This window comes from Gorilla gorilla, chromosome 7 (genome assembly GCF_029281585.2).
Source record: "Gorilla gorilla gorilla isolate KB3781 chromosome 7, NHGRI_mGorGor1-v2.1_pri, whole genome shotgun sequence".
Lineage (NCBI taxonomy): Eukaryota > Metazoa > Chordata > Mammalia > Primates > Hominidae > Gorilla > Gorilla gorilla.
This window is the reverse complement of record NC_073231.2, coordinates 103,894,761-103,918,265: the sequence shown is the minus strand read 5'-3', so window position 1 is coordinate 103,918,265 and position 23,505 is coordinate 103,894,761. Positions and strand designations below refer to the sequence as shown.

At 43.4% G+C, this 23,505-nt stretch overlaps 1 protein-coding gene across 2 annotated transcripts in view; it reads right to left on the bottom strand.

Moving 5' to 3' along the window:
- The window catches only part of ERICH5 (glutamate rich 5), a 29,118-nt gene extending 6,955 nt beyond the window's left edge, over positions 1 to 22,163 (bottom strand). For both annotated transcript variants that reach the window (XM_004047350.5, XM_004047351.5), the window contains exon 1: positions 21,747 to 22,163. In XM_004047350.5, the coding sequence (XP_004047398.5) occupies positions 21,747 to 21,804 (58 nt within the window). In that variant the 5' untranslated portion in view covers positions 21,805 to 22,163. The remainder of the gene's footprint in view (positions 1 to 21,746) is intronic.
- Between the last annotated feature and the right edge of the window lie 1,342 nt (positions 22,164 to 23,505).

Genomic DNA, 23,505 nt, shown 5'->3' with positions numbered 1-23,505 from the left:
CTTTCAGTTCAGTGATTATATATTAATTATTTAAAATACTAATGTTGTAATTTGGATTATATCAATATCCAAATGTATGTCTGTATAATGACTGTGTCTCTATGAAGAACTGAGCCATATATTAAGCTATTACAATTTTTTATTTTTCCCTGAGTTAATAATTATCATACTTTTTCATTTCCTAGGAGTTCACGTATTATCATTTATTCAACTCACTGCCATTTTTCTCTCTTTTGAACACACATATTCATATCAAACAGCCTATCAATTTAATCTTCATGAAGATGAAGGACTTACTGAGGTACCAAGCCACCAGCTCCAGAGCATTTTAAGGATCCTGCGGTATCAGGGGTGGTTCTCAGTTTTCTCTACTGCTAATCAAATTAAGCTTTCCTTGGTATGTTAAGTGAGTTATCACATGCCTGTCTGCTTCCTAAACTCCAATATTGTTCTATTATTGTCTTTTTTTCTGTTCTTCCTATCTCTGTGTGTTTAAACTATTTTTAAAATCTCTTTACTGTCATTTTAGTGGTTTTTCAGGAAGGCACAAAATTAGATCCATATCTTCAATCTACCACCTTCACCAACACCTCCGAAGATGCTTTAATGATTATTTATAATGAAAAAAAGAAAACTTTCCAAATGAAAACATGGGTTGTACAAAAGCAGTTTACGTACAAAGATGAAAACTACAGGCTCTGCTCTCTGGTACCACAGGTGAAGCCATCAGAAGCAGTAATCTAACAAAAACAATCCCATGCGATAAACGCTGTGTGACCCCTGTGTGCACAGAGTGGCAAGAAGTCACACATGAGTTGAGTGTGCTGAGATAGTTTGCGAGCCCCAGGAGAATACACGGGGAAGCCTGGAGGACTCAGAAAAGGATAGTGCGGCTGGAGGCTGGCGCAGAAGCCAGGTCATGGAGGGCCCTGCAGGTGGTGCTAAAGAGTTTAGATTTTATCTTCGAAGCACGAAGAACAAGAATTTCTAGCAGGACTTTTTTAAAAAGTTAAATAAATATACATGCACCATATAGCTCAGCCATTTAACTTATAGGTATTTTCCCAAGAGAAAAGAAACCACATGTCCATACATTTATACACAAATGTTCATAGCATCTTTATTTGTAACAGCCCAAACCCGGAAACAACCCAAGTGTCCATCAACAGGTGAATAGGTCAAAAAATCTGTGGAACGGCCGGGAGCGGTGGCTCACGCCTGTAATCCCAGCACTTTGGGAGGCCGAAGTGGGCGGATCACGAGGTCGGGAGATCGAGACCATCCTGGCTAACACGGTGAAACCCCGTTCTCTACTAAAAATACAAAAAAAAATTAGCAGGGCGTGGTGGTGGGCGCCTGTAGTCCCAGCTACTCGGGAGGCTGAGGCAGGAGAACGGGGTGAAACTGGGAGGCGGAGCTTGCAGTGAGCCGAGATCGCGTCACTGCACTCCAGCCTGGGCGACAGAGTAAGACTCCGTCTCAAAAAAAAAAAAAAAAAAAAGGCTGTGGAACGTTCACACCAGGGAATACGACCCAGTAATAAAAAAGAAATGAACAATTGATAAGTGCAACAACATGGATGATTTTCAGAATAATTATGCTGAGTAAAAGAAGACAAAAAGATTACATAGCATATGATTCCATTTATATAAACTCTAGAAAATACCAACTTATCTACAGTGACAGAAAGCAGAACGGTGGCTCTGTGGAGACTGGGATTGGGTAGACAGGAGGGAGATTTCAAAGGGGCACAATCTTGATTGTGCTGATGCTCCTATGGTGTACAGATAAACCAGAGTTTACTAAAATGTACACTATAAATATGTACAGTTTATTGTATGTGAATTATACCTCCAAAAAACTGATCATTTTTGAAATATAAAAATAAAAGATAACTAAAAAAAAGAATTGTGAGCAGAGAAATGAATCAATCCAATCTGGATTTTAAAAACCTCCCAGCTGGGTGCGGTGGCTCACGCCTGTAATCCCAGCACTTTGGGAGGCTGAGGCGGGTGAATCACCTGAGGTCCGGAGTTCGAGACCAGCCTGGCCAACATGGTGAAACCCAGTCTCTACTAAAAATACAAAAATTAGCCGGGCGTGGTTGCATGCACCTGTAATCCCAGCTACTTGGGAGGCTGAGGCAGGAGAAAATTGAACCCGGGCGGCAGAAGTTGCAGCGAGCCAAGATCGCGCCATTGCACTCCAGCCTGGGGGACAAGAGCGAGACTTCGACTCAAAAACAAACAAACAAACAAAATACTCCCGCTGCAGAATGAATTAGAGGCAGGCAACACAGAAGTCAATGTGTCCAGTGACACAGGGCAAATAGGACTCAGAAATGAGAAGTAAAAATGACTGGACATAATGACAGTTCAGGGGCTGAAAAGAGGGACAGGGAGGGTCTAGAGAAACACTGGTTCATAGCTCTGATGCTGGAGATAGAAAATATAAGATAGGCTGGGCACAGCATGCCTGTAATTCCAGCACTTTGGGAGGCTAAGGCAGGAGGATCACTTGAGGCCAGGAGTTCAAGACCACCCTAGGAAATATAGCAAGACCTGATCTCTACAAAAAAAAAAAAAAAAAATTAAAATTAGCTGAACATGGTGGTGTGAACCTGTAATACCAGTTACTTAGAAGGCTGATGGGGGAGGATCACTTGAGCCCAGGAGTTTGAGGCTGCAGTGAGCTGTGATCGTGCCACTGCACTCAGCCTGGGCAAGGGAGTGAGACCCTGTCTCTAAAAATATGTGTTCTAGGGATGGGGAGAGGGATAGATGGATTTAGGGCAGTGAGAGACACATGAATTGCTCAGGCTGGGGCATGGTATCTTGGAGATGGTTGTAGATTGTACATCCTGGTGGCAAATCCGGGAGGCTGTTGGACGTATAAATCTCGGCTGGAAATATATGTAACAGCCTGGAGCTGACCTCTCTATCTTATTAACAAATTTGCGTTTTGAGAAAGGGGTAGTTTTACATAGAGGTTCCTGTGAGGAAGGGAAATGAGGAGGGTAGTGGTGTGTGTGTGTGTGTGTGTGTGTGCATGTGTGTCAATATCTGCATCCCCACCCTGCCTCAGAGACTAGGTGTGAATCCTCCCGCAGAGAGGGAATAGAACTGGAAGTAGAGAAGCAGAACTCAAGAAAAACCTGATGAGACTTAGGGCTCAATTAGAATTGAGGGGAGGGCTATTTTTCACCTCCCCCTCCTGCCTCATCATGAATGAAGCCTTCAAATTAATTGCAAGTAAGGCGGCTTAATCAAGGTGATTTTTCAGGTCTAAAAAGAAATTCATCCTGAGAAAACAATGCATTTAGATATCACACAAATGATGGTCTGGTGATAATTGCCTTAGGGAATAAACCAGGAAATGTGTTAATGTACCAATCACAGATGTCTGCCAAATTATATTTTCTGGTAAAATAGTTATTACAGTGATTAGTATTGTCGGTTAAATGAGACAAACCATTTTCATCCACCTGTGCCAATCATGAGGACATTCGAAAGGCATCATTCTCCTAGAGCAAAAATTGTGCAGAAAAAAAATGTGCCGACACACCCAAAACACAGTCACACAATTTTACATTCTGAAAAACATATTATGCTATCAGTCTAAGTTTTCTCCCACAATAAAAAGCTTTGCGAAAGTTTGAGAAAATTGATTTCTCCACAAATGGTGTCATAAGTGTCCAAGTGATCCGTCAATTTTTGCCATAGCTATAATATTTATACCCATGATCACAATATCCATTCACTTTCATTCTTTTATTGTTGTTGTTGAGACGGGGTCTCAAACCGTCACCAAGGCTGGACTGCAATGGCATGACCATAGCTTACTGCAGCCTCAACCTCTCAGGTTCAAGTGATCCTGCCACCTTAGCTTCCCAAGTAGCTGGGACTACAGACATGTGCCACCACGCCAGGCTAAGTGTTAAATATTTTTAGAAACAGGGTCTCTCTATGTTGCCCAGGCCGATCCATTTTCATTCTTTTTTTTTTTTTTTTTTTTTTTTTTTTGAGATGGAGTTTTGCTCTTACTGCCCAGGCTGGAGTGCAATGGTGTGATCTTGGCTCACTGCAATCTCTGCCTCCCAGGTTCAAGCGATTCCCCTGCCTCAGCCTCCTGAGTAGCTGGGACTATAGGCATGCGCCACCACACCCGGCTAATTTTGTATTTTTAGGAGAGATGGGGTTTCTCCATGTTGGTCAGGCTGGTCTCGAACTCCCGACCTCAGGTGATCCACCCACCTCCACCTCCTGAAGTGTTGGGATTACAGGCATGAGCCACCGCGCCCGGCCAGTTCTTATATGACTTTCCCAATTTTACTGGTACACTGGAAGTAGGCAAGTGTCCACAGCGTATACTTTTATAAAACACAACCTGAAAATAGTCAACCAAGTTGGGCAACTTTACAAAAGAATGTCATTGTCTTTTAATATTTTTTTTGTGGTAGCCCAAAGGACATATAATACCTTTAAAATGACCATACACACACAAAATAGGAAAATGCTAGAAGGGCAGGGCCACATTTACTTTGTAATTTATATTGATTAATTGCACTCTAAATTTTGAAATGGCTGTATTTCAGAGGCAGTAGCTCTCAAGGAATAGCTCAGAAGTTCTTTTTCCTATGTGATAGAAGAGACAAATCTGCTCTAAGAGGACAGACACCTTATGACCTTGAAAAGGACACCTATAGACCTATAGTACAGTGGAATTTTTTTTTTTTTTTTAGATGAAGTTTCATTCTTGTTGCCCAGGCTGGAGTGCAATGGTGCAATCTCAGCTCACTGCAACCTCCGCCTCCTGGGTACAAGCAATTCTCCTGCCTCAGCCTCCTGAGTAGCTGGGATTACAGGCATGCACCACCACGCCTGGCTAATTTTGTATTTTTCGTAGAGATGGGGTTTCTCCACGTTGGTCAGGCTGGTCTCGAGCTCCCGACCTCACGTGATCTGCTCGCCTCGGCCTCCCAAAGTGCTGGGATTACAGGCGTAAGCCACAGCGCCCGGCCAGTGTAGTGGATTATAACTCCAGTTCCTGCACTTACTAGCCTCTCTCTGCCTCAGTTTCATCACCTGTAAAGTGGGAATAGTGTTATTACTGAACCAGGGAACTGACATGAGGATTACATGAGATAATACTCAGGAAGAACTAGTACAGAGACTAACACCCACTAATCTTGTCAATCTTAGCATCACTATTGTTATACCTCCCATAGTGGCCCAAACAAGGGTGAAATTAGGTGCACAGTGTCTGGGTGTGGTGGCTCACATTTGTAATCCCAGCACTGTGGGAGGCCAAGGCAGGTGGATCACTTGAGCCCAGAAATTCAAGACCTGCCTGGACAACATGGCGAAACCTGTCTCTACCAAAAAATTTAAAAATTAGCTGGGTATGGTGGTGCAGGCCTGTAGTTCCAGCTACTCAGGAGGCCGAGATGGGAGGATAGCTTGAGCCCAGGATCACAGTGAGCCATGATTGTGCCACTGCACTCCAGCCTGGGAGACAGAGCAAGACCCTGTTTCAAGAAAAAAGAAAAAAAAAAGAGAGAGAGAGAGAGAAAGAAATTATGATGTACAAACAGAAAAGTAAGGTGATTTCATTCATTCCAATATTGGTACATTTCTGTGATAGAAGAAAGATTAGGCTGGGCACAGTGGCTCACGCCTGTAATCCCAGCACTTTGGGAGGCCGAGGCGGGCAAATCACTTGAAGTCAGGAATTCGACCAGCCTGGCCAACATGGTGAAACCCCATCTCTTCTAAAAAAATTAAAAAATTAGCTGGCCATGGTGGCGAGTGCCTGTAATCTCAGCTACTCGGAAGACTGAGGCTAGAGAATTGCCTAAACCTGGGAGGCAGAAGTTGTAGTGAGCCAAGATCATGCCAGTGCACTCCAGCCTGGGCAACAGAGGAAGAAGGAGAAGGAGAGGGAGGGGGAGGGGGGACGGGAGGGGGAGAAGAAGAAGAAGAAGGAGAAGGAGAAGAAGGTGAAGGAGAAGAAGGAGAAGGAGAAGAAGAAATGAAAGATTGGAAAACAAATAGTTGTTTTGAACCATCTCTCAGAGAACACAATAAAGTCTACAATTACCACTCAAACTTCCTTTCTGGCTCCAGATAACATAACCCTCAGCTTATTCTTACTCTTGCGCTGCTGAAGGAAGTTCATTTTTCTCCCTCCCTTCCCTCTAGCCTAAAGCAGAGCATGGAGACTGTTCTAGCACTGGGTGTGAATCTTGACTCCGCCATTTACTTACCTGTGCAATCTGGACAAGTTAGTTCCTAACCTCTCTGGATCTCAGTTTCCTTATCTGTAACATGTGGGTATTGTTTGCCTTTCAGGCTTGTTAGAATTGACAGAGTGGATAATGTGTGTAATTTGCCCAGCAAGGTATCTGACATGAAAAGGTAGCCACACTAAACAGGGACACAGCGCACAGCTGTACAAGCTTCTCACTGCACGGGGCAGAACTGCAGCCTTGGTGCATCTGCAAGGGTGCATGTGTTGTTGGTGGGGAAGGCCTCTTTGTAATTGTACAAAGTTCCCTTGAGTACCAGGAGTGACCTGTCAATAAACTATAGCTAAATTAGCAACAGAAAAGCTAACTTGCAACATTAAAGGGCTTAGATACACAGTCTCCTAAACACTATGAAGTTGTCAGTGTTGACCTACAAAGTTGTATTGTTATCATGGTACAGTTTAAAACATGATTATTGATAAATAATGGAAAAGTAGGCCGGGCACGGTGGCTCACCGGGTAATCCCAGCACTTTGGGAGGCTAAGGCAGGTGGATCACCCGAGGTCAGGAGTTCGAGACCAGACTGGCCAACATGGTGAAACCCCGTCTCTACTAAAAATACAAAAAATTAGCTGGGCTGGTGGTGGATGCTTGTAATCCCAGCTACTCGGGAGGCCGAGGCAGGAGAATCACTTGAACCCAGGAGGCGGAGGTTGCAGTGAGCCAAGATTGCGCCACTGCACTCCAGCCTGAGCAACAAGAGCGAGACTTCATCTCAAAATAAATAAATACATAAATAAAAGTACTTATAATGTTATCAATGATTTAACTAAACTTGATTGGTGTTAATAAAGGCCATTCATAAATTATATATAAATAAATGTTTCATTCTGTTTGCTGGCTTTGATTTCACTCATTCATCACATTTTCATCAAGTGCATACTACAGGCAAGATCTGGGTGGGCACAGGGGTTCTAGCAGGTAACAAGATTTGGATTAGCTGGGCATGGTAGCATGCACCTGTAGTCCCTGCTACTCAGGAGGCTGACGCGGGAGGATTGCTTAAGCCCCAGAGGTCAAGGATGCAGTGAGCCATGATTGCGCCACCGCATTCCAGCCTGGGCAACAGACAGCGACCCTGTCTCAAAAAAAAAAAAAAAAAAAAGGGAAAAAAAAAAGAGGAAAATGTGGTCCCTGGTATCCTAGGGTTTACTGTCTTCGGGGAAATTCAAATAGCTACTCCCTTCATTAAGCACAACTTGGTGGCTACACATTACCTCTTACCCAAGTATTTCTATACACTCTGTCCGTATGATTTTGTGAATCCTCACCATACTTCTCAAAGTAGAAAAAGGTACTACATCATTTCTTCTAGCAGGCTAACTTGAAAAGCAATGAGATATATTTTTGTCCACAAACAGGAGACATTCTATGCCTAATCTACGTTATTATATGATAAATATTGTAGACAGATGCGTTGTTTTCACATCTGAATTTGTTTAAAGATGTGTCTGTTTTCTGAACTCCACATTTCATCAAATCATACACTGCTCTGAGCCTAATCCTTTGGTGCTCATTATCTCCCTTGATTCTGTTGTAAATTGATCCATGCACAAATTCATTGTGACAGCTGAACTAACAGAACCCTTGTTGCAAGCACCGTTGTGATAGGCACACAAAGAAACTAAATACCAGGCAACATTACAGAAGGGATTAGAACTAGAGCTAACATACCTGAAATTCACATTATGGTGGAAGCTTTTCAACTCAGTTCATTACCCTAATCGGAAATGAAAAGTTTCTACCCAATAAAAAGAAAATCTTGTCAATATTTCCTATGACTATGCCATATCAGACATCCTAAAGACTTCACTGGCCTGTCTGCTGGGTTTTTGAGTGAATTTGTAAGGAAGGGGGTCCTGGTGTTTTTCCTTGCTGTCATCATTTCTAGGTTCCTGGAGCTTTTGAGGTTTTGGAACCAAGAATGTAGCACGAGTCAACCCCAGAGGAGTAGTCCACTCATCTTCCTTCTCATTTTCTTACTTTGCTTTTGCCTTAATTCCATTCTATCCTTCATCCATCCATCCAATCAACATTTGTGGAGCAGCATTATTCTAGATGTTTTTTCCCTTTTCCCACATCAAAGCATGTATGAACACTCTTCTGTGCCACAGCACAAATGCTAATCCCAAAGTGTGCATTCCATCAGCTGGTAGATGCTAACAGGGCACTCATTTTGAAGAAAGGTGAACTTAGGCTATATTCCATGTAACTGACATATAAAATTATCAACCAAAAAATTATTTGAGGGTAAATAAGAATCAGTCAGACCACTTTTCTTTTTTAAGAAAAGCACCTGAATTTACATATCTAGAATTTGTTTTGATCATCACAAAGTAAATGCGATGAAGTTGGATGATAAACTTAATGTTGAAATTTAAATATAGAGAAACAAGAATAGGCTAGGTATGGTGACTCACGCCTGTAATCCCAATACTTTGGCAGGCTGAGGTGGGAGGATTGCTTGAGCCCAGGAGTTTGAGATGAGCCTGGGCAACATAGTGAGACCTCATCTCTACAGAAAGAAAAAGAGACAGAGAGAGAGAAAGAGAAACAAGAACATAATTAGTAATTAGAAAGGTACTCTTGGAACAATTGTTGAACTCACATGGAGATGTGGACGCCTGCCTAGGGGAGAGGCTGAACTTTAAGAGCTACAGAGGCAAGTCTGTCATCAAACCATGACAAAGAGTTGTTTCCTTCAGATATACTTTTCCAATTTTATTTTCTTTAATTTCTTTTAGATTCCTATAAGATAAACTCTTATTTCAAAAACATGATAGCACAAAACATCACTTTAGAAATTATTGACAGCATTCATCACTGAAAAAAGAGAGTTTCATTGATGGATGGTCATTATTAGCACAAGGGAATCCAACATTTGCATAGAAATCCAGTCTATAAAATCAAAGCCATCTCACTGAACAAGGAAAGGAGACAGGAAGGAAGATGATGTCTGTCTCTGTATATATAATGACATTTCACCAACCCAAACAGGACTTGCCACCATGCTTCTCTGGGAAGGGGAACAGTGGTTGACATTCACTGAGGCACTGAGCCTGGAGCTTTGTGTGGATTATCTCATTCAATCTTTCCAACAACTCCGTAAGATAGGACTATTGTTATCCCCATTATATAGTTGAGGAAGTTATAGCATCTTTTTTTTTTTTTGATAGAGACAGGGCCTCGCTATGTAGCCCAGGCTGGTCTCAAACTCCTGGCCTCAAGCGATCGTCCTGCATTGGCCTTTTAAAGTGCTGGGATTACAGGCATGAGCCACCATACCTGGGCATTATAGCATCTTTATCTAAGAGGGGCACACAGCTAGTGAGTGGCACAGCTTAGGCTTAACCCCAAGGAAGTTTGATTCCACTTTGAAGATTCAGCTGCTTTTAAAAGCAAATTGCGGTCCCAGAGCCTGCACCATCAGCATGACCTGGGAATTTTTTTTTTTTTCAATGCTGAATCTTGGGCTCCACCCCAGAATCTTAACCAGATTCTTCTGTATTTTAACAAGATCCCCAGATGATTAGGTTACCTATGGAGTCACCAGGGAAGGCATACAGGAGCTACTTGGAGAGACTGAACTGGATTGAACAATCCTATATGAATATACAGGATTGCTGGATGGGGATGTCCTTCATTCTCCACAGAGGTTGCTGCCTATCTTAATGTGGTCTCTGTCCTCACACTAACATGCCATCGTCAGCATAAGAGATAATATAAGGATATTGATTTAGCCATGAATCAAAGGCCTGAGCTGGTTTAAGTGAGCTCCATGCTGGGGAGTGAGATTTTTTCCCAAGCTTCCTTCACTTCACAGAATTAGCTGGGTTTGCTAAGCCTCTGCCTTGGCTAGATCATGAGGAAAAAAAAAAAAGGCCTTCTAATTTCTCTTCTGAAATTAAGGTTAATACGGCTGGGCACGGTGGCTCATGCCTGTAATCCCAGCACTTTGGGAGGCCAAGGTGGGCGAATCACTTGAGGTCAGAAGTTCGAGACCAGCCTGGCCAACATAGTGAAATCCCGTCTGTACAAAAAATACAAAAATTATCTGAGCATGGTGGCAGGTGCCTGAAATCCCAGCTACTCAGGAGGCTGAGGCAGGAGAATCACTTGAACTCAGGAGGCAGAAGCTGCAGTGAGCTGAGATCGCGCTATTGCACTCCAGCCTGGGTGACAGAGAGAGAGACTCCATCTCACAAAAAGGGTTAATGCTTGCTCTGCTTTGCACTCTAAGAGGGGCGGATAGACCCACCTCACTAATGTGATGTGGCTGCTTGCCAGGTTCGGTCACTGTGTCTATGTTTCACTCTGTCTGAGTACAGAGTACAAAGGCCCATGGTCAAAAGCAGGTGTCTGTGGCCAGGCACGGTGGCTCACATCTGTAATCCAAGCACTTTGGATGGGTGAATACCTTGAGCCCAGGAGACAAGCCTGGGCAACATAGCAACACCCTGTCTCAAAAAAAAAAAAAAAAAAAAAAAAGGCAGGTGTGCTTGAGATGGCAGTTAGCAGTTAGCAACTGTGTGGCAGGGATGGAAGACTGAAATTTTACAACAGAGCAGTCCTATTCACACCAGACATTTGGGCCTCAAGCGTGGGGGCTCTGTGCACCCTGAAAGCCACTGGCACCAGAGACAGCACTGGGGAGACCCAGGAGGAGAAAGATCTAAGGTCTTTCCGCTGACTGATTGCTGCCGCCACTCTCTCGGGTTAGGCACCTACATGCAATTCAGATGACTTCAGTTCCATGCTTAGGAAACATAATAGATCACATTAAGCAAAGGGGGGATTTTCTTTTCCAGAATGAAAAGCCACTTGTAACAAAGCACAGGTTGTCCACTCACAACCTGATACACCTTTGAGGCCACCATTAAGCCTCCTGGTGTAAACATTTGAAAACTGAATTGAACGAGCTTCTTCATAAAGCAAAGCATAAGAAAAAGCTGCAACTTAGGAAGTAGGTTTGACCAAGAATCATGAACATAATTAAACTGGAAGATTTCAATAAGATTAGAACAGAAAATAAAAATCTGCCTTTTCGCCCATCATCAAACTTCAGAGTCTCCAGGAGGAATATTAGAGAAGTTTAGGGGGCAGTGAGAAGTCAAGTCAACCACATGTACCTTTGAGATGATGTGATGAGAAGGGCAATTTATCTCGTGGTCTTCCTCCCAAAAACCCATAACTCCAGTGTCATCATGAGAAAAATACCAGACAAATTCCAGTTGAGGAATCTTCCACAAAATACCTAACCAGTGCTCCTCAAAACTGTCAGAGTCATCAAAAACAAGGACAATCTGAGAAACTCTTAGCCAAGGGGAGCTGAAGGAGGCATGATGACTACATGCAATGTGGGATTCTGGATGAGACGCTGGAAGTGAAACAGGACATTAGAGAAAAACTAAGAACGTCTGACTAAAGCATGGACTTCAGTTAGTAATCATGTAACAGATTTGGTTCATTAATTGTGACAAACATATCCTACTAACATAAGATGTTAAAAAAGAGGAAAGTGAGTGTGCAATATGTGAGAACTCTCTGTACCAACTTCATAATTTTTCTGTAAATCTAAAACTATTCTAAAATAAAATTTATTTTTAAAAATTATAGCAGGGAGGCCAAGGCAGGAGGATCACTTGAGGCCAGCAGTTTGAGACCAGCCTGGGTAACATAGTGAGACCTTGTCTTTACGAAAAATAAAAATATTAGCTGGGTATGGTGGTGCACAGCTGTAGTCTCAGCTACTCAGGAGGCAGAGGCAGGAGGATCACTTGAATCCAGGAGGTTGAGGCTGTACTCAGCCTGGGTGACAGAGTGAGACCCTGTCTCAAAAAAAAAAATAAAAAAGTAAATTAAAATAAAAAATAGAAAAATTATAGCAGCAAAAATATAAGAGCAAGTAATCTAGCTAAATAAGAAGACCTGGTAGCCTTAGAAAAACTGTCTCATAAACTGTAGCCATTCGCATACCACTTTTATGATTTTTGAATATTTCTTTACCATTTGTGCTATTATTGACTTAATATTTTTGTCACCATTTTTCTTTAAATAAATTTACTTTTTTAAAAAGTGAGGAAGGCCAGGTGAGGTGGCTCACACCTATAATCCCAGCACTTTGGGAGGCTGAGGCAGGCGGATACCTTGAGTCCAGGAATTAGGGACCAGGTTGGGCAACATGGCAAAATGTCAACTCTCCAAAAAACAAAAAAAAATTAGCCAGGTGTGGTGGTGCATGCCTATAGTCCCAGCTGCTGGGCTAAGGTGGGAGGTCAAGGCTGCAGTGAGTTGTGATGGCGCCACTGCATTCCAGCCTGGGTGACAGAGTGAGACCCTGTCGCTTAAAAAAAAAAAAAAAAGAAAAAGAGAGAAAAATTTAAAAAGTGAGGAAATCAACAAACTCAGGGATCTAGAACTTGATTTTAAACAAACACAAAAAGCTGGGTGCAGTGGCTCACACTTGTAATCCCAACACTTTGGGAGGCCGAGGTGGATGGATCACCTGAGGTCAGGAGTTCGAGGCCAGCCTGACCAACATGGTAAAACCCTGTCTCTACTAAGTATACAAAAATTAGCCGGGCGTGGTGGCACACGTCTGTAATCCCAGCTACTCCGGACGGTGATGCAGGAGAATCACTTGAACCCGGGAGAAGGAGGTTGCAGTAAGCCAAGATCACAGCACTGCACTCCAGCCTGGGCGACACAGCAAAACTCTGCCTCAAAAAAAAAAAAAAAAATTATATATATATATATATAGAGAGGGGGGGGGGGGGTCTCACTATGTTGGTTAGGCTGGTCTTGAACTCCTGGCCTAAAGAGCAAGCTTCCTGCCTCAGTCTCCCAAAGTGCTGAGATTACAGGCATGAGTCACTGTTCCTGGCCTAGACTATATTCTCAGTGCATTATATGTATTAACTTATTTATTCCTCAGCTCTATGAAGTACTATTGTTGATCCTATTTTGTAGATGAAGCAGCATGGAGAGGGTCAGTACCTGGCTCAAAGTCACACAACTAATAACTGATCCTGAACGACAATTTGAACCCAGTCTAACTCCAGGCCCACATTCTTAATCAGCACTCTATACTGTCTTTCGGTTGAAATGAAATGTTGAACTTCATACCCATACATTAATGCAAGGTGTACAGGTAACCAGAACCTCCCATAACATCTAGTCTACAGGTGCTATACCTTTAGATTAAGTACTAAGTAAAGGAAATTAGCAAAAAAGAAACTCTGTGGTTTATATCAGAGTCTTGAGAAAATGGGAAGAGGCAGAAACAGGCACACACACAAAAATCACCTTACAGAAAAAAAATAAAAGACAAAAGGTTCATTATAATTATCATTAACAGTGAGGAAAAGAAATAAGCAAAGAGAATGTTTTAGGGAGAACATTTCAACAAAAGTCCTTGCTGGGGTGGCTGAAGGCAGATGTTATCTCTAAGCAAAAGAAACTACTAGTGAAAATGACAGAGTAGCTGGAATGCACATCCCAACACTTCCTTTTTAATTTTAATTTTAATTTAATTTTTTTTTTAGATGGAGTGTCACTCTGTCACCCAGGCTGCAGTGCAGTGGCACAACCTCGGTTCACTGCAACCTCTACCTCCCAGGTTCAAGTGATTCTCCTGCCTCAGCCCCTGAGTAGCTGGGACAACAAGCGCACGCCACCATGCCCAGCTAATTTATTTTGTATTTTTAGTAGAGATGGGGTTTCACCATGTTGGCCAAGCTGGTCTCCAACTCCTGACCTCAGGTGATCCTCCTGCCTTGGCCTCCCAAAGTGCTGTGATCACAGGCATGAGCCACTGCACCCAGCCACCAACACTTCCTGATCCTTTTCAATGTCATGACATACATAGAATATGATATTTGTGCATCACACTTCAACAAATGGAGGAAGCTGCTTCCAGATGGCTCAGGCTGTCAGGATCCCACCTGGCTGCCCTAAAGGCTAGGAGAAATGCTGGCATGGCTATAAACCATTCTCACAGGCTGGGAAACTCTGATATAAACAACTTAGGAAGTACTAAATCATGCACACCAGCATTGACTGTCTTATTTCACCCACCTTCATAACGTTTAATTCCTAGGGGGTTTTAGCTGCTAAAAACCATGTGGGGCTGGGCACGGTAGTTCATGCCTGTAATCCCAGCACTTTGGGAGGCTGACTGAGGTATTAGGGTTGCTTGAAGCCCGGAGTTTGAGACCAGCTTGGGCAGCATAGTGAGAACCAGTCTCTACCAAAAAAAATAAAATAAAACTTAAAAAATAAAAACAATGCGGATTGTTGTTTTTTTCAATCTTCATCCTTAAAGGACAAAGCTCAGACACCCTTGATTATATACAATGAATGAACTTGAGAGCCCGAAGGCAATTCCCAAGAAGTGGTTCAAGGACTGTGAAAAACAGCAATAGCCCTGAGATGGGTGAAGAAGCTTCTGAAGTCATTACAGGACTTTCAAGACATAAACACACCTGGAGAGCTATAGTCTGGCATTTTGCTTTAAAAAAAAATTACAGTGGGGCACAGTGGGTCATGCCTGTAATCCCAGCACCTTAGGAGGCTGAGGTGGAAGGATAATTTGGGTCCAGGAGTCCAAGCTGCCGTGAGCTATGATTGCACCATTGCACTCCAGCCTGGGCAACAGAGCAAGACACTGTCTCTAAAAAAGAAAAAAAAATTACCTAGTACTACTCACACACACTCTAGGATTAGAAGCCTCGTCAAGTTTTTATCAGCTTTGGTGAGACTTTCATTAACCCCCACACGTATTCAGGGTTTCTTTCAACTTGATATTGTAAAACATTAACATAGAAGGGAAACTGTACACATGAGCTGGTTGTGGGGCCACCTTACAGAAGCATGATTTTTTCTTTTTTTTTGAGAGGGAGTTTTGCTCTTGTCACCCAAGCTGGAGTGCAATGGCGTGATCTCTGCCCACTGCAACCTCCGCCTCCCAGGTTCAAGAAATTTGCCTGCTTCAGCTTCCCGAGTAGCTGGGATTACAGGTCCTAGCTACCACCAGCTGCCACCACGTCCAGCAAATTTTTGTATTTTTAGTAGAGACGGGGTTTCACCATGTTGGCCAGGCTGGTCTTGAACTCCTGACCTCAGGTGATCCACCCGCCTCGGCCTCCCAAAGTGCTGGGATTACAGGCGTGAGCCACTGCACTCAGCCCAGAAGCATGATTTAATGGTAGACAATCAAGCGTTGTTTTACAGTGCTAACCTTTTCCTGCATAGCTAGGAGGCTCTATACACAACCCGACACTCTCTTTCCAAGCCCATCTTGGCCAATATTACCTTTCAGTTTCTGGTATTCATTAGGTTCTGATTCCTCCTCTGCTTTTCTGAGTAATACTCTTACCTCCCTGAATCCCCGTCTCTGTCAATCACCCATTCACCCATCCATCTACTCAACAGTTATTGCTTGCCTTTTTTCTTTTCTTTCGTTCTCTTTTCTTTTTCTTTTCTTTTTTTTTTTTTTTTGAGATGGAGTTTCGCTCTTGTTGCCCAGGCTGGAGCGTGCAATGGCGCGATCTTGGCTCACTGTAACCTCCACCTCCCGGGTTCAAGTGATTCTCCTGCCTCAGCCTCCAGAGTAGCTGGGATTACAGGCATGAGCGTACCTGTAAAAAATTAGCCACCACACCTGGCTAATTTTTTGTATTTTTAGTAGAGATGGGGTTTCTCCATGTTGGTCAGGCTGGTCTCGAACTCCCGACCTCAGGTGATCTGCCCACCTTAGCCTCCCAAAGTGCTGGGATTACAGGTGTAAGCCACTGTGCCCGGCCTCTTTTTTCTTTTCTTCAGAGAGAAGTCTCACTGTGTTGCCCAGGCTGGAGTACAGTGGTGCTTGACCTCCTGATTCTCCCACTTCAGCCTCCCAAGTAGCTGGGATTACAGGCTCGAGCGTCCACACTCAGCTGATTGCATATGTTCTATGTGTAAGGCCACACTACAAGTTTCTTGCAGAACTAGGACCAGATCCCAGATGGAACTGGAAGTTGTGAAAGAACAGGGGCTTTGGAGTCACACACATTAGCCATGTGCCCCAGGTCCATCCACCCATCTAGTAAGTAGGCTTACTAGACCTACTAGCTCTGAGACCAGGGCAAGTGACTTATCTGTATTAAGCTTCGTTTTCTAGCTGTATTTGGTGCAATTAATGTTTGTGTTTTAAGGCTATTGTGAGGATTAAATAAGATCACAAACTAAAGCACCTGAAACCAAGTGCATGCTCCCTCCTTATCTCCTGACTTCTGTCCCATGTGTATGTTTCGATGTGGCTGCACAAATGTCTGAAAGTTTTCCATTTTAGAAAAAGATTTACTTTATTGTTAATGACAGTGTAAACTGCTTCAAGTCTTACAGAACACATTTAGGCAGTTATCTATCAAAATTTTCAGTGCGTACACCCTTTGACCTAGTAATGCCACTCCTGGGAAACTGTCCTACAGATATACTTGCACACATTCAAAATGATGTAGGCACAAAGGAATTCATGGCAGTCTTGTCTGCAACAGGAAAAGACTGTAAACAAATTAAATGTCCCTCAATAGGGGGACTGGTTAAATAAATCAAGGAACAGATTATTATGCAGGTATAAAAAAGGAGAAAGAAGTTCTCTGCATATAAATGTGGAAAAATCTCCATAGTGTTAGGTGAAAAAAACAAAGTGAGGAACAGTGGGTATAGTACACTACATTTTATAAATAAAGATGAGAGAAGGAAATAATATTTGCAATGCATAAATGAACTTCGAAAGAACATATAAAAAAAACCCCTAAAATAATAAGTGTGTATTCACAGGTGTGATTCAAACTAAATAGATGATGAGGATGGGGTGGAAGGTATACTTTTCAGACCTGCCTTTTCCAAATATTCTCACATTTTTGAACCATGTATGTAGTTTTTTTATTCCATTTCAATTAGCCATATGCAATCGCCAGGCCTATCACAAAGACATACCAAATGCTATTTAAGTGCCAGGCTCCAGAAATGACACAAAGGCACACATTTGAAAGAAAAAAAAATCCCATTTATATAATTTCTATATGCAAGAAAAGCCTATACAAATTAATGTTAATGATGTTTGTTCTTCAATTCAAAAGGAAAACTTTTGTCTAGTTAGGACCAGATGACCTAACTAGATGTCACAGTGTGAAATATTGGGTGAAAACTGAAGGTATGACTGCAGTACAAAGAACAATTCACATAACTGTGAAATTCAAGCTTCATCTGATTGCCTAGGCCGCATGGACAGCAAGCAGCTAGTGAAAGTTCAGGTTAGAACAAACAAATGATTATAGCTGTCAGTGGAAATGTACACATTAACCTAGCAATGAACTTGTCAATAATTACCACCTATTTACTTTGTCCATGTTTGGTGCTTGGGCTGTAACACATTGGAAAGAAGTCTGCCAAAACAGATCCCATTTATATTAGGAAAGATTCGAGCAGTGATTATCCATGTTAGCAGAGGGCTAGGAACACTGGGAGGAGGGTTTGGATGTGAACGTCTAGACACCTTCAGGCACATTAAGGTCTGTGGAGTCAATAAAACCTTTGTGTTCAGATTGCATCAGATCCTCAGGACACTCAAAACAACAGAAATTGTCCTAATATTTTAAACTTGCTTCCAAAAACACAAGAAATTCCAAACTCTATCTGTCTAATTATCCTTTGGAAATAAAAGTCTCTTTCCTCACACATTTCAGGGCACGTCATAAAAATCGATGTGTGACTACCACATATTAGGCACTGTTCTACGCTGTGAGGAGCACTGAATAATTGTTAACAATCAGAGTCTTCACCTCTGTTCTCCCAAACACACACACCTATCTGGTCAGTCATCTTGGGAGGTGATAGGAAGCAGCTCTGTGAGATTCAGTGTCTAATGGGTCAGGGCAAATGTCCCCACATAATCAGTAGAATAGATTATTCCTGTGCAACCTAATGTCTACCTACTAGTAGCTGCTGTCTGATATAAATTTATAACATAGGCTGGGCACAGTGGCTCATACCTGTAATCCCAACACTTTGGGAGGCCGAGGTGGGAGGATCACTTGAGCTTGGAAGTTCAAGACCAGCCTGGGCAACATAGCAAGACCCTGTCTCAATTTTTTAAATAAAAAATAAAATAAATATATAATATTTGTATAACACATTATACTATATAACTTATTTAGGGATTAGACTAATATTTAGAATCATAATAAGGGATTATTCTATCCCTAAATAATATATATAGTATAGGCCATGTGTGGTGGCTCACGCCTATAATCCCAGTACTTTGGGAGGCTGAGGCCGGTGGATCATCTGAGGGCGGGAGTTCGACCAACATGGAGAAACCCTGTCTCTACTAAAAATACAAAATTAGCTGAGTGTGGTGGCGCATGCCTGTAATCCCAGCTACTCGGGAGGCTGAGGCAGTAGAATCACTTGAACCCGGGAGGCCGAGGTTGCAGTGAGCCGAGATCATGCCATTGCACTCCAGCCTGGGCAACAAGAGCGAAACGCCGTCTCAAAAAAAAAAAGATACATAGTATAATTTGTTGATTGGATTGTATTGATTTCATTGTTTTTAGATAGTGGGTGACCACACACCTAATGGGCATCCAGAGTGATCTGAGGCAAAAAGAGATTTAAATCTAGTTAGCAGAAGCTGGTTTAAACATATAGTTTCTTTTTTTTTTTTAATTGAGTCTCACTCTGTTGCCCAGACTGAAGTGCAATGGCTCAATCATACTTCACTGCAGCCTTGAACTCCTGGGCTCAAGCAATCCTCTCACCTCAGCCTCCTGAGTAGCTGGGACTACTGGCCTGTACCACCAAGAGTTACATTCCCTGAAATACATGTTTTAATTTTTTTACAAAAATTTTTAGATACAGGGTCTTACTATGTTTCCCAGGCTGGCCTTGAACTCCTGGCCTCAAGCAATCCTCTCACATCAGCCTCCAGAGCCATTGGGATTATAAGCATGAGCCACTGTGCCCAACAAAGCATATGAGTTCAAAGCCCAGCTCTGATTCTTAGAAGCTCTGTGACCTTGGATAAATTATTTACTCTTATCTGTAAAAAACAGGACAACCATAATATTTAGTCATAACATTGTTATAAGGATTAAATGAAGTAATTCATTCAACAAATAATTACTGAGGACCTATTATATGCCAAGCGTTGTTAGGCACTGAGAGTACAGTGAATAAATGCATGTACCAGACATGTAATAAACTTGAACTGTTTTTGTCTAAAAGTATGAACACACAAGCTTGGGGTTGTATATAGGATTTAAAGAAGTTGCAAGCTGCAGAAACAGGAATGAATTATTTATCAGGCCTAAGATCATGAAGCTGAAATGTTGATGAACACAGAATAGTATCTAATTACAAGAGAGTATTGTTTGATCGAGGGTTAGAAGCAAATTGACCTGTTGATTGATTCAATGTGTGTGTTGAGCAATTTATGCCGCATATTAGGTTAATTTTCTAAGGGCTAGAACTGGTTGTCAGGCATTTTAACATCTCTTCCATAACAACACCTATGAAAACTCAGAACAGCAATGAAAGCAAGAATAAAAAATGGAAGAGTGTAACTCACTTGGAATAGTTATTAATATTGATGATAAAATATTTTTAAGGATAAAGTTATTCATTATTTTCTGAGAGGATTAAAAACTGCATTCCACCTATTGAATACTTTTGCCCCAAAGTTACATTCCCTGAAATACATGTTTTAATCAGTTTAAAACTATGTAATGGCGACTCAGAACTCTGCTTGTTAAACCAGGATGCTACTCCTAGGATAACTGAAGCACAGCATGGGGTAGAGAAGTCAGAATAATAAAATGTACCTTCCTGAAGCATCTGTTTTTCCTCGGCTTTTCATATTGAAACCCACAAAAATCTATCATAGAACAGAATGTGAAACTCTACTTAATTTCATAACATAAAACATGAAACATCGAAACATCGGAGAAACTCCTTGCTCTGTCCTCTTGTTGCAGGTATGGAAGCTCTGGGTTCTTCAGGAGAAAAGTTAGTGAGCATTGTGCATTAGAAATGAATTTTTCCATCTTTTCACATTGTTGTCAGTGAGAAGGGGTTTACTTTTATAATGCTTTTAATTTTTTGTTTACTTCCTGACTTGTCATTGCTTTCCGTTATCTATGGAAACTAGAAATAAATTCTCATACATCACAACAATAACAGCAACACAACATATTTCTGACTAGGACACAGCGGCTGAGCTTTGAAAAGCATTCCTCACCATCTGGTGCGCTCTACCAACAACATCAGAGGAAGACATTTCTGTTACTGCAATAACACAAGGTGCTAAGAGAAAATCTGTGAAAACGAATTCACTCCAGTACAAAATCCCCGCTAAAGTTCGCCTTGCAGAAGACTGTAAACTAGCTTGACGGAGTTTGCTTAACCTCCATAGCATTGTCCAAAATGTTAGCCATTCAAAATCTAAGAAAAGTGAGTCGGCTGTAAAACCGTGTCATTCTCTAATTCATGTAACTGGGTTTATACTTTTCACAGTACTTATCACTGTCAGAAACGATCTTAGCCAATTGTTTCACGTATTTCTTTTCTGTCTCCTCTACCCTCAATCTCTACAAACAGGGTCACTTGTGTCTCCAGCATCTAGCCAAGCACTGGGGTATTATATAGCAGATGCTCAAAATGTCCTTGTTGAGTTTCTTCAGCAAGAGTCAGTGATGACCACTTTTGATCACACATACTTCTCAACTGATACTTAAGCCAAAGATAGGGGAAAGTGTGTCTGACCTATTCAGAGTGCAGGGACCCATTTGATGGAGTGAATGCTCCTCTGGATTCTCCGCATCTTTTGCCATCTTTGATGCTGAAACGCTAATGGGACGGTAAATGGGGAAAAGTCTTTTTTGTTGTTGTTTTAGTAGAGACGGGGGAGCGGAAGATCTCGCTTTGTTACTCAGGTTTTTCTCGAACTTCTGGTCTCAAGAGATCGTCCCGCCTCAGTCTCCCAAAGTGCTGAGATTGCAGTCGTCAGCCACTGCCCCCAGCCTTGGGAGAAGGCCTTGATAGGACATTTCTCCTGTGTTTAAGGCAATGCCGAGGCTAACCGCCTTAGGGCTTCAACACCAACTCCCCGAGATCCCATCAGCGGACAGGGTGAGTCCAGCGCCCGGCCTCGGGCCCCGCGCTTCTCGCAGCGAGCGCCGCGGAGCGCACCAGGGCCGCCGCACCCGCGGTCACAGCAGCGCCGCTCCAGATTTGGGAGGAAATCGCGCTTTGTCCCGGGTTCTGCTCGCATCCTCCGGGACGAGGCCCGGCTCCTGCCAGGCGGAGTGGCCACGGGACACACCCTTTGGACCTCCCGGGGAGTTAGCCCACCCGAGTCCCCAGCCCGGGCGCTGGCGGCGCCGGTACCCTGCTCACCGCTGGGGAACCTGCTGCTGTCGCCGGCCTTGTTGAGGGCGCTGCTGGAGCAGCCCATTGCGGGGAGCGCAGACACCTGTCTCAGCCCTGCGCGGGTGTCGGCCCGGAACCGGGATCCGAAGGCAACCGCACCAGTAGCCGCGGAAGTTTCTCCAGCTCTGCAGCCCGGCTCCCTTGGGCGTAGAGCGCAAGCGCGCAGCGGGACTAATGGTAGGGGGTGCGCACCTGGAGGAGGAAGGGAGCTGGCAGGAGGTGGAAGGAGCCTGGGAGCGCAAAGCGGAAGAGAGCGGGAGGGCCAGGAGGCAGAGGAGGGCAGGGAAGAGTAGAGCCCAGGAGACAGGAGGGGAGACGGTGGAGGGTATGGCACAGTAAGAGAGGAAAAGCCCCTAAAGCAGGGATAGGGAGGATGTCAGGGGGCGAGGGCGAAGCGCTGGGAGGTATCATCTGACTCATCACTAAATAGCCAGGGAGGCGAGGCGGCCTTGGGACTAGGGGCTATTGATTGGTAGACTAGATGTGCGATGACAGTCGTATTTTCTTACATAACTACAATTACCACAAGGAAGTTTAACTTTGATACAGTACGATTTAATCCACCCTCCATGTTCCGTTTTTGCCAATTGTCCAATCCAGGACTGCAGGTTGCATTTAATTGTGTCTCTCTTTAGTTTGCTTTAATCTGAAGTAGTTCCTCCAGTCTTGCTTTGTCGTTATGACTTTGACATTTATTAAGAGAATAGATCTTTTTTTTTTTTTGGAAACCGAGTCTCTCTCTGTTGCCCAGGCTGGAGTGCAGTGGCGCAATCTCGGCTCACTGCAACCTCTGCCTCCCAGGTTCAAGCGATTCTCCAGCCTCAGCCTCCGGAGCAGCTGGGATTACAGGCGCCTGCCACCGTGCCCAGCTAATTTTTGTAATTTTAGTAGAGACGGGGTTTCACCATATTGGTCAGGCTGGTTTCGAACTCCTGACCTCAGGTGATCCACCCGCTTCGGCCTCTCAAAGTGCTGGGATTACAGGCATGAGCCACTGCGCTCGGCCTTTTTTTTTTTTTTTTTTTTTTTTTTTTCCGGAGATAGAGTCTCACTGTGTCACCAAGACTGGAGTGTAGTGGCGAGATCTCAGCTCACTGCAACCTCCACCTCCCTGGTTCAAGAAACTCTCCCTGCTTCAGCCTCCTGAGTAGCTGGGATTACAGGCATGCGCCACCACGTCTGGCTATTTTTTGTATTTTTTAGTAGAGATGGCGTTTCACCATGTTGGCCAGGCTGGTCTTGAACTCCTGATCTCAGGTGATCCGCCCGTGTGGGACTCCCAAAGTGCTGGGATTACACGTGTCAGCCACCGCACCCGGTGAGAACAGGCTTTTTTTTATTATTATTATTTGAGACACGGTTTCACTCTTGTTGCCCAGGCTGGAGTGCAATGGCACAATCTCAGCTCACCACAACCTTCGCCTCCTGGGTTCAAGCAATTCTCCTGCCTCAGCCTCCTGAGTAGCTGGGATTACATGCATGCGCCACCACACCCTGCTAATCTTGTATTTTTAGTAGAAATAGGGTTTCTCCATGTTGGTAACGCTGGTCTCGAACTCCCGACCTCAGGTGATCCGCCTGCGTCAGCCTCCCAAAGTGCTGGGATTACAGGCATGAGCCATCGCGCCTGGCCAGTCCTTTTTTTAGAGAGAAAGAGGCCGGGCGCGGTGGCTCATGCCTGTAATTCCAGCACTTTGGGAGGCTGAGGCAGGAGAATCTCTTGAAC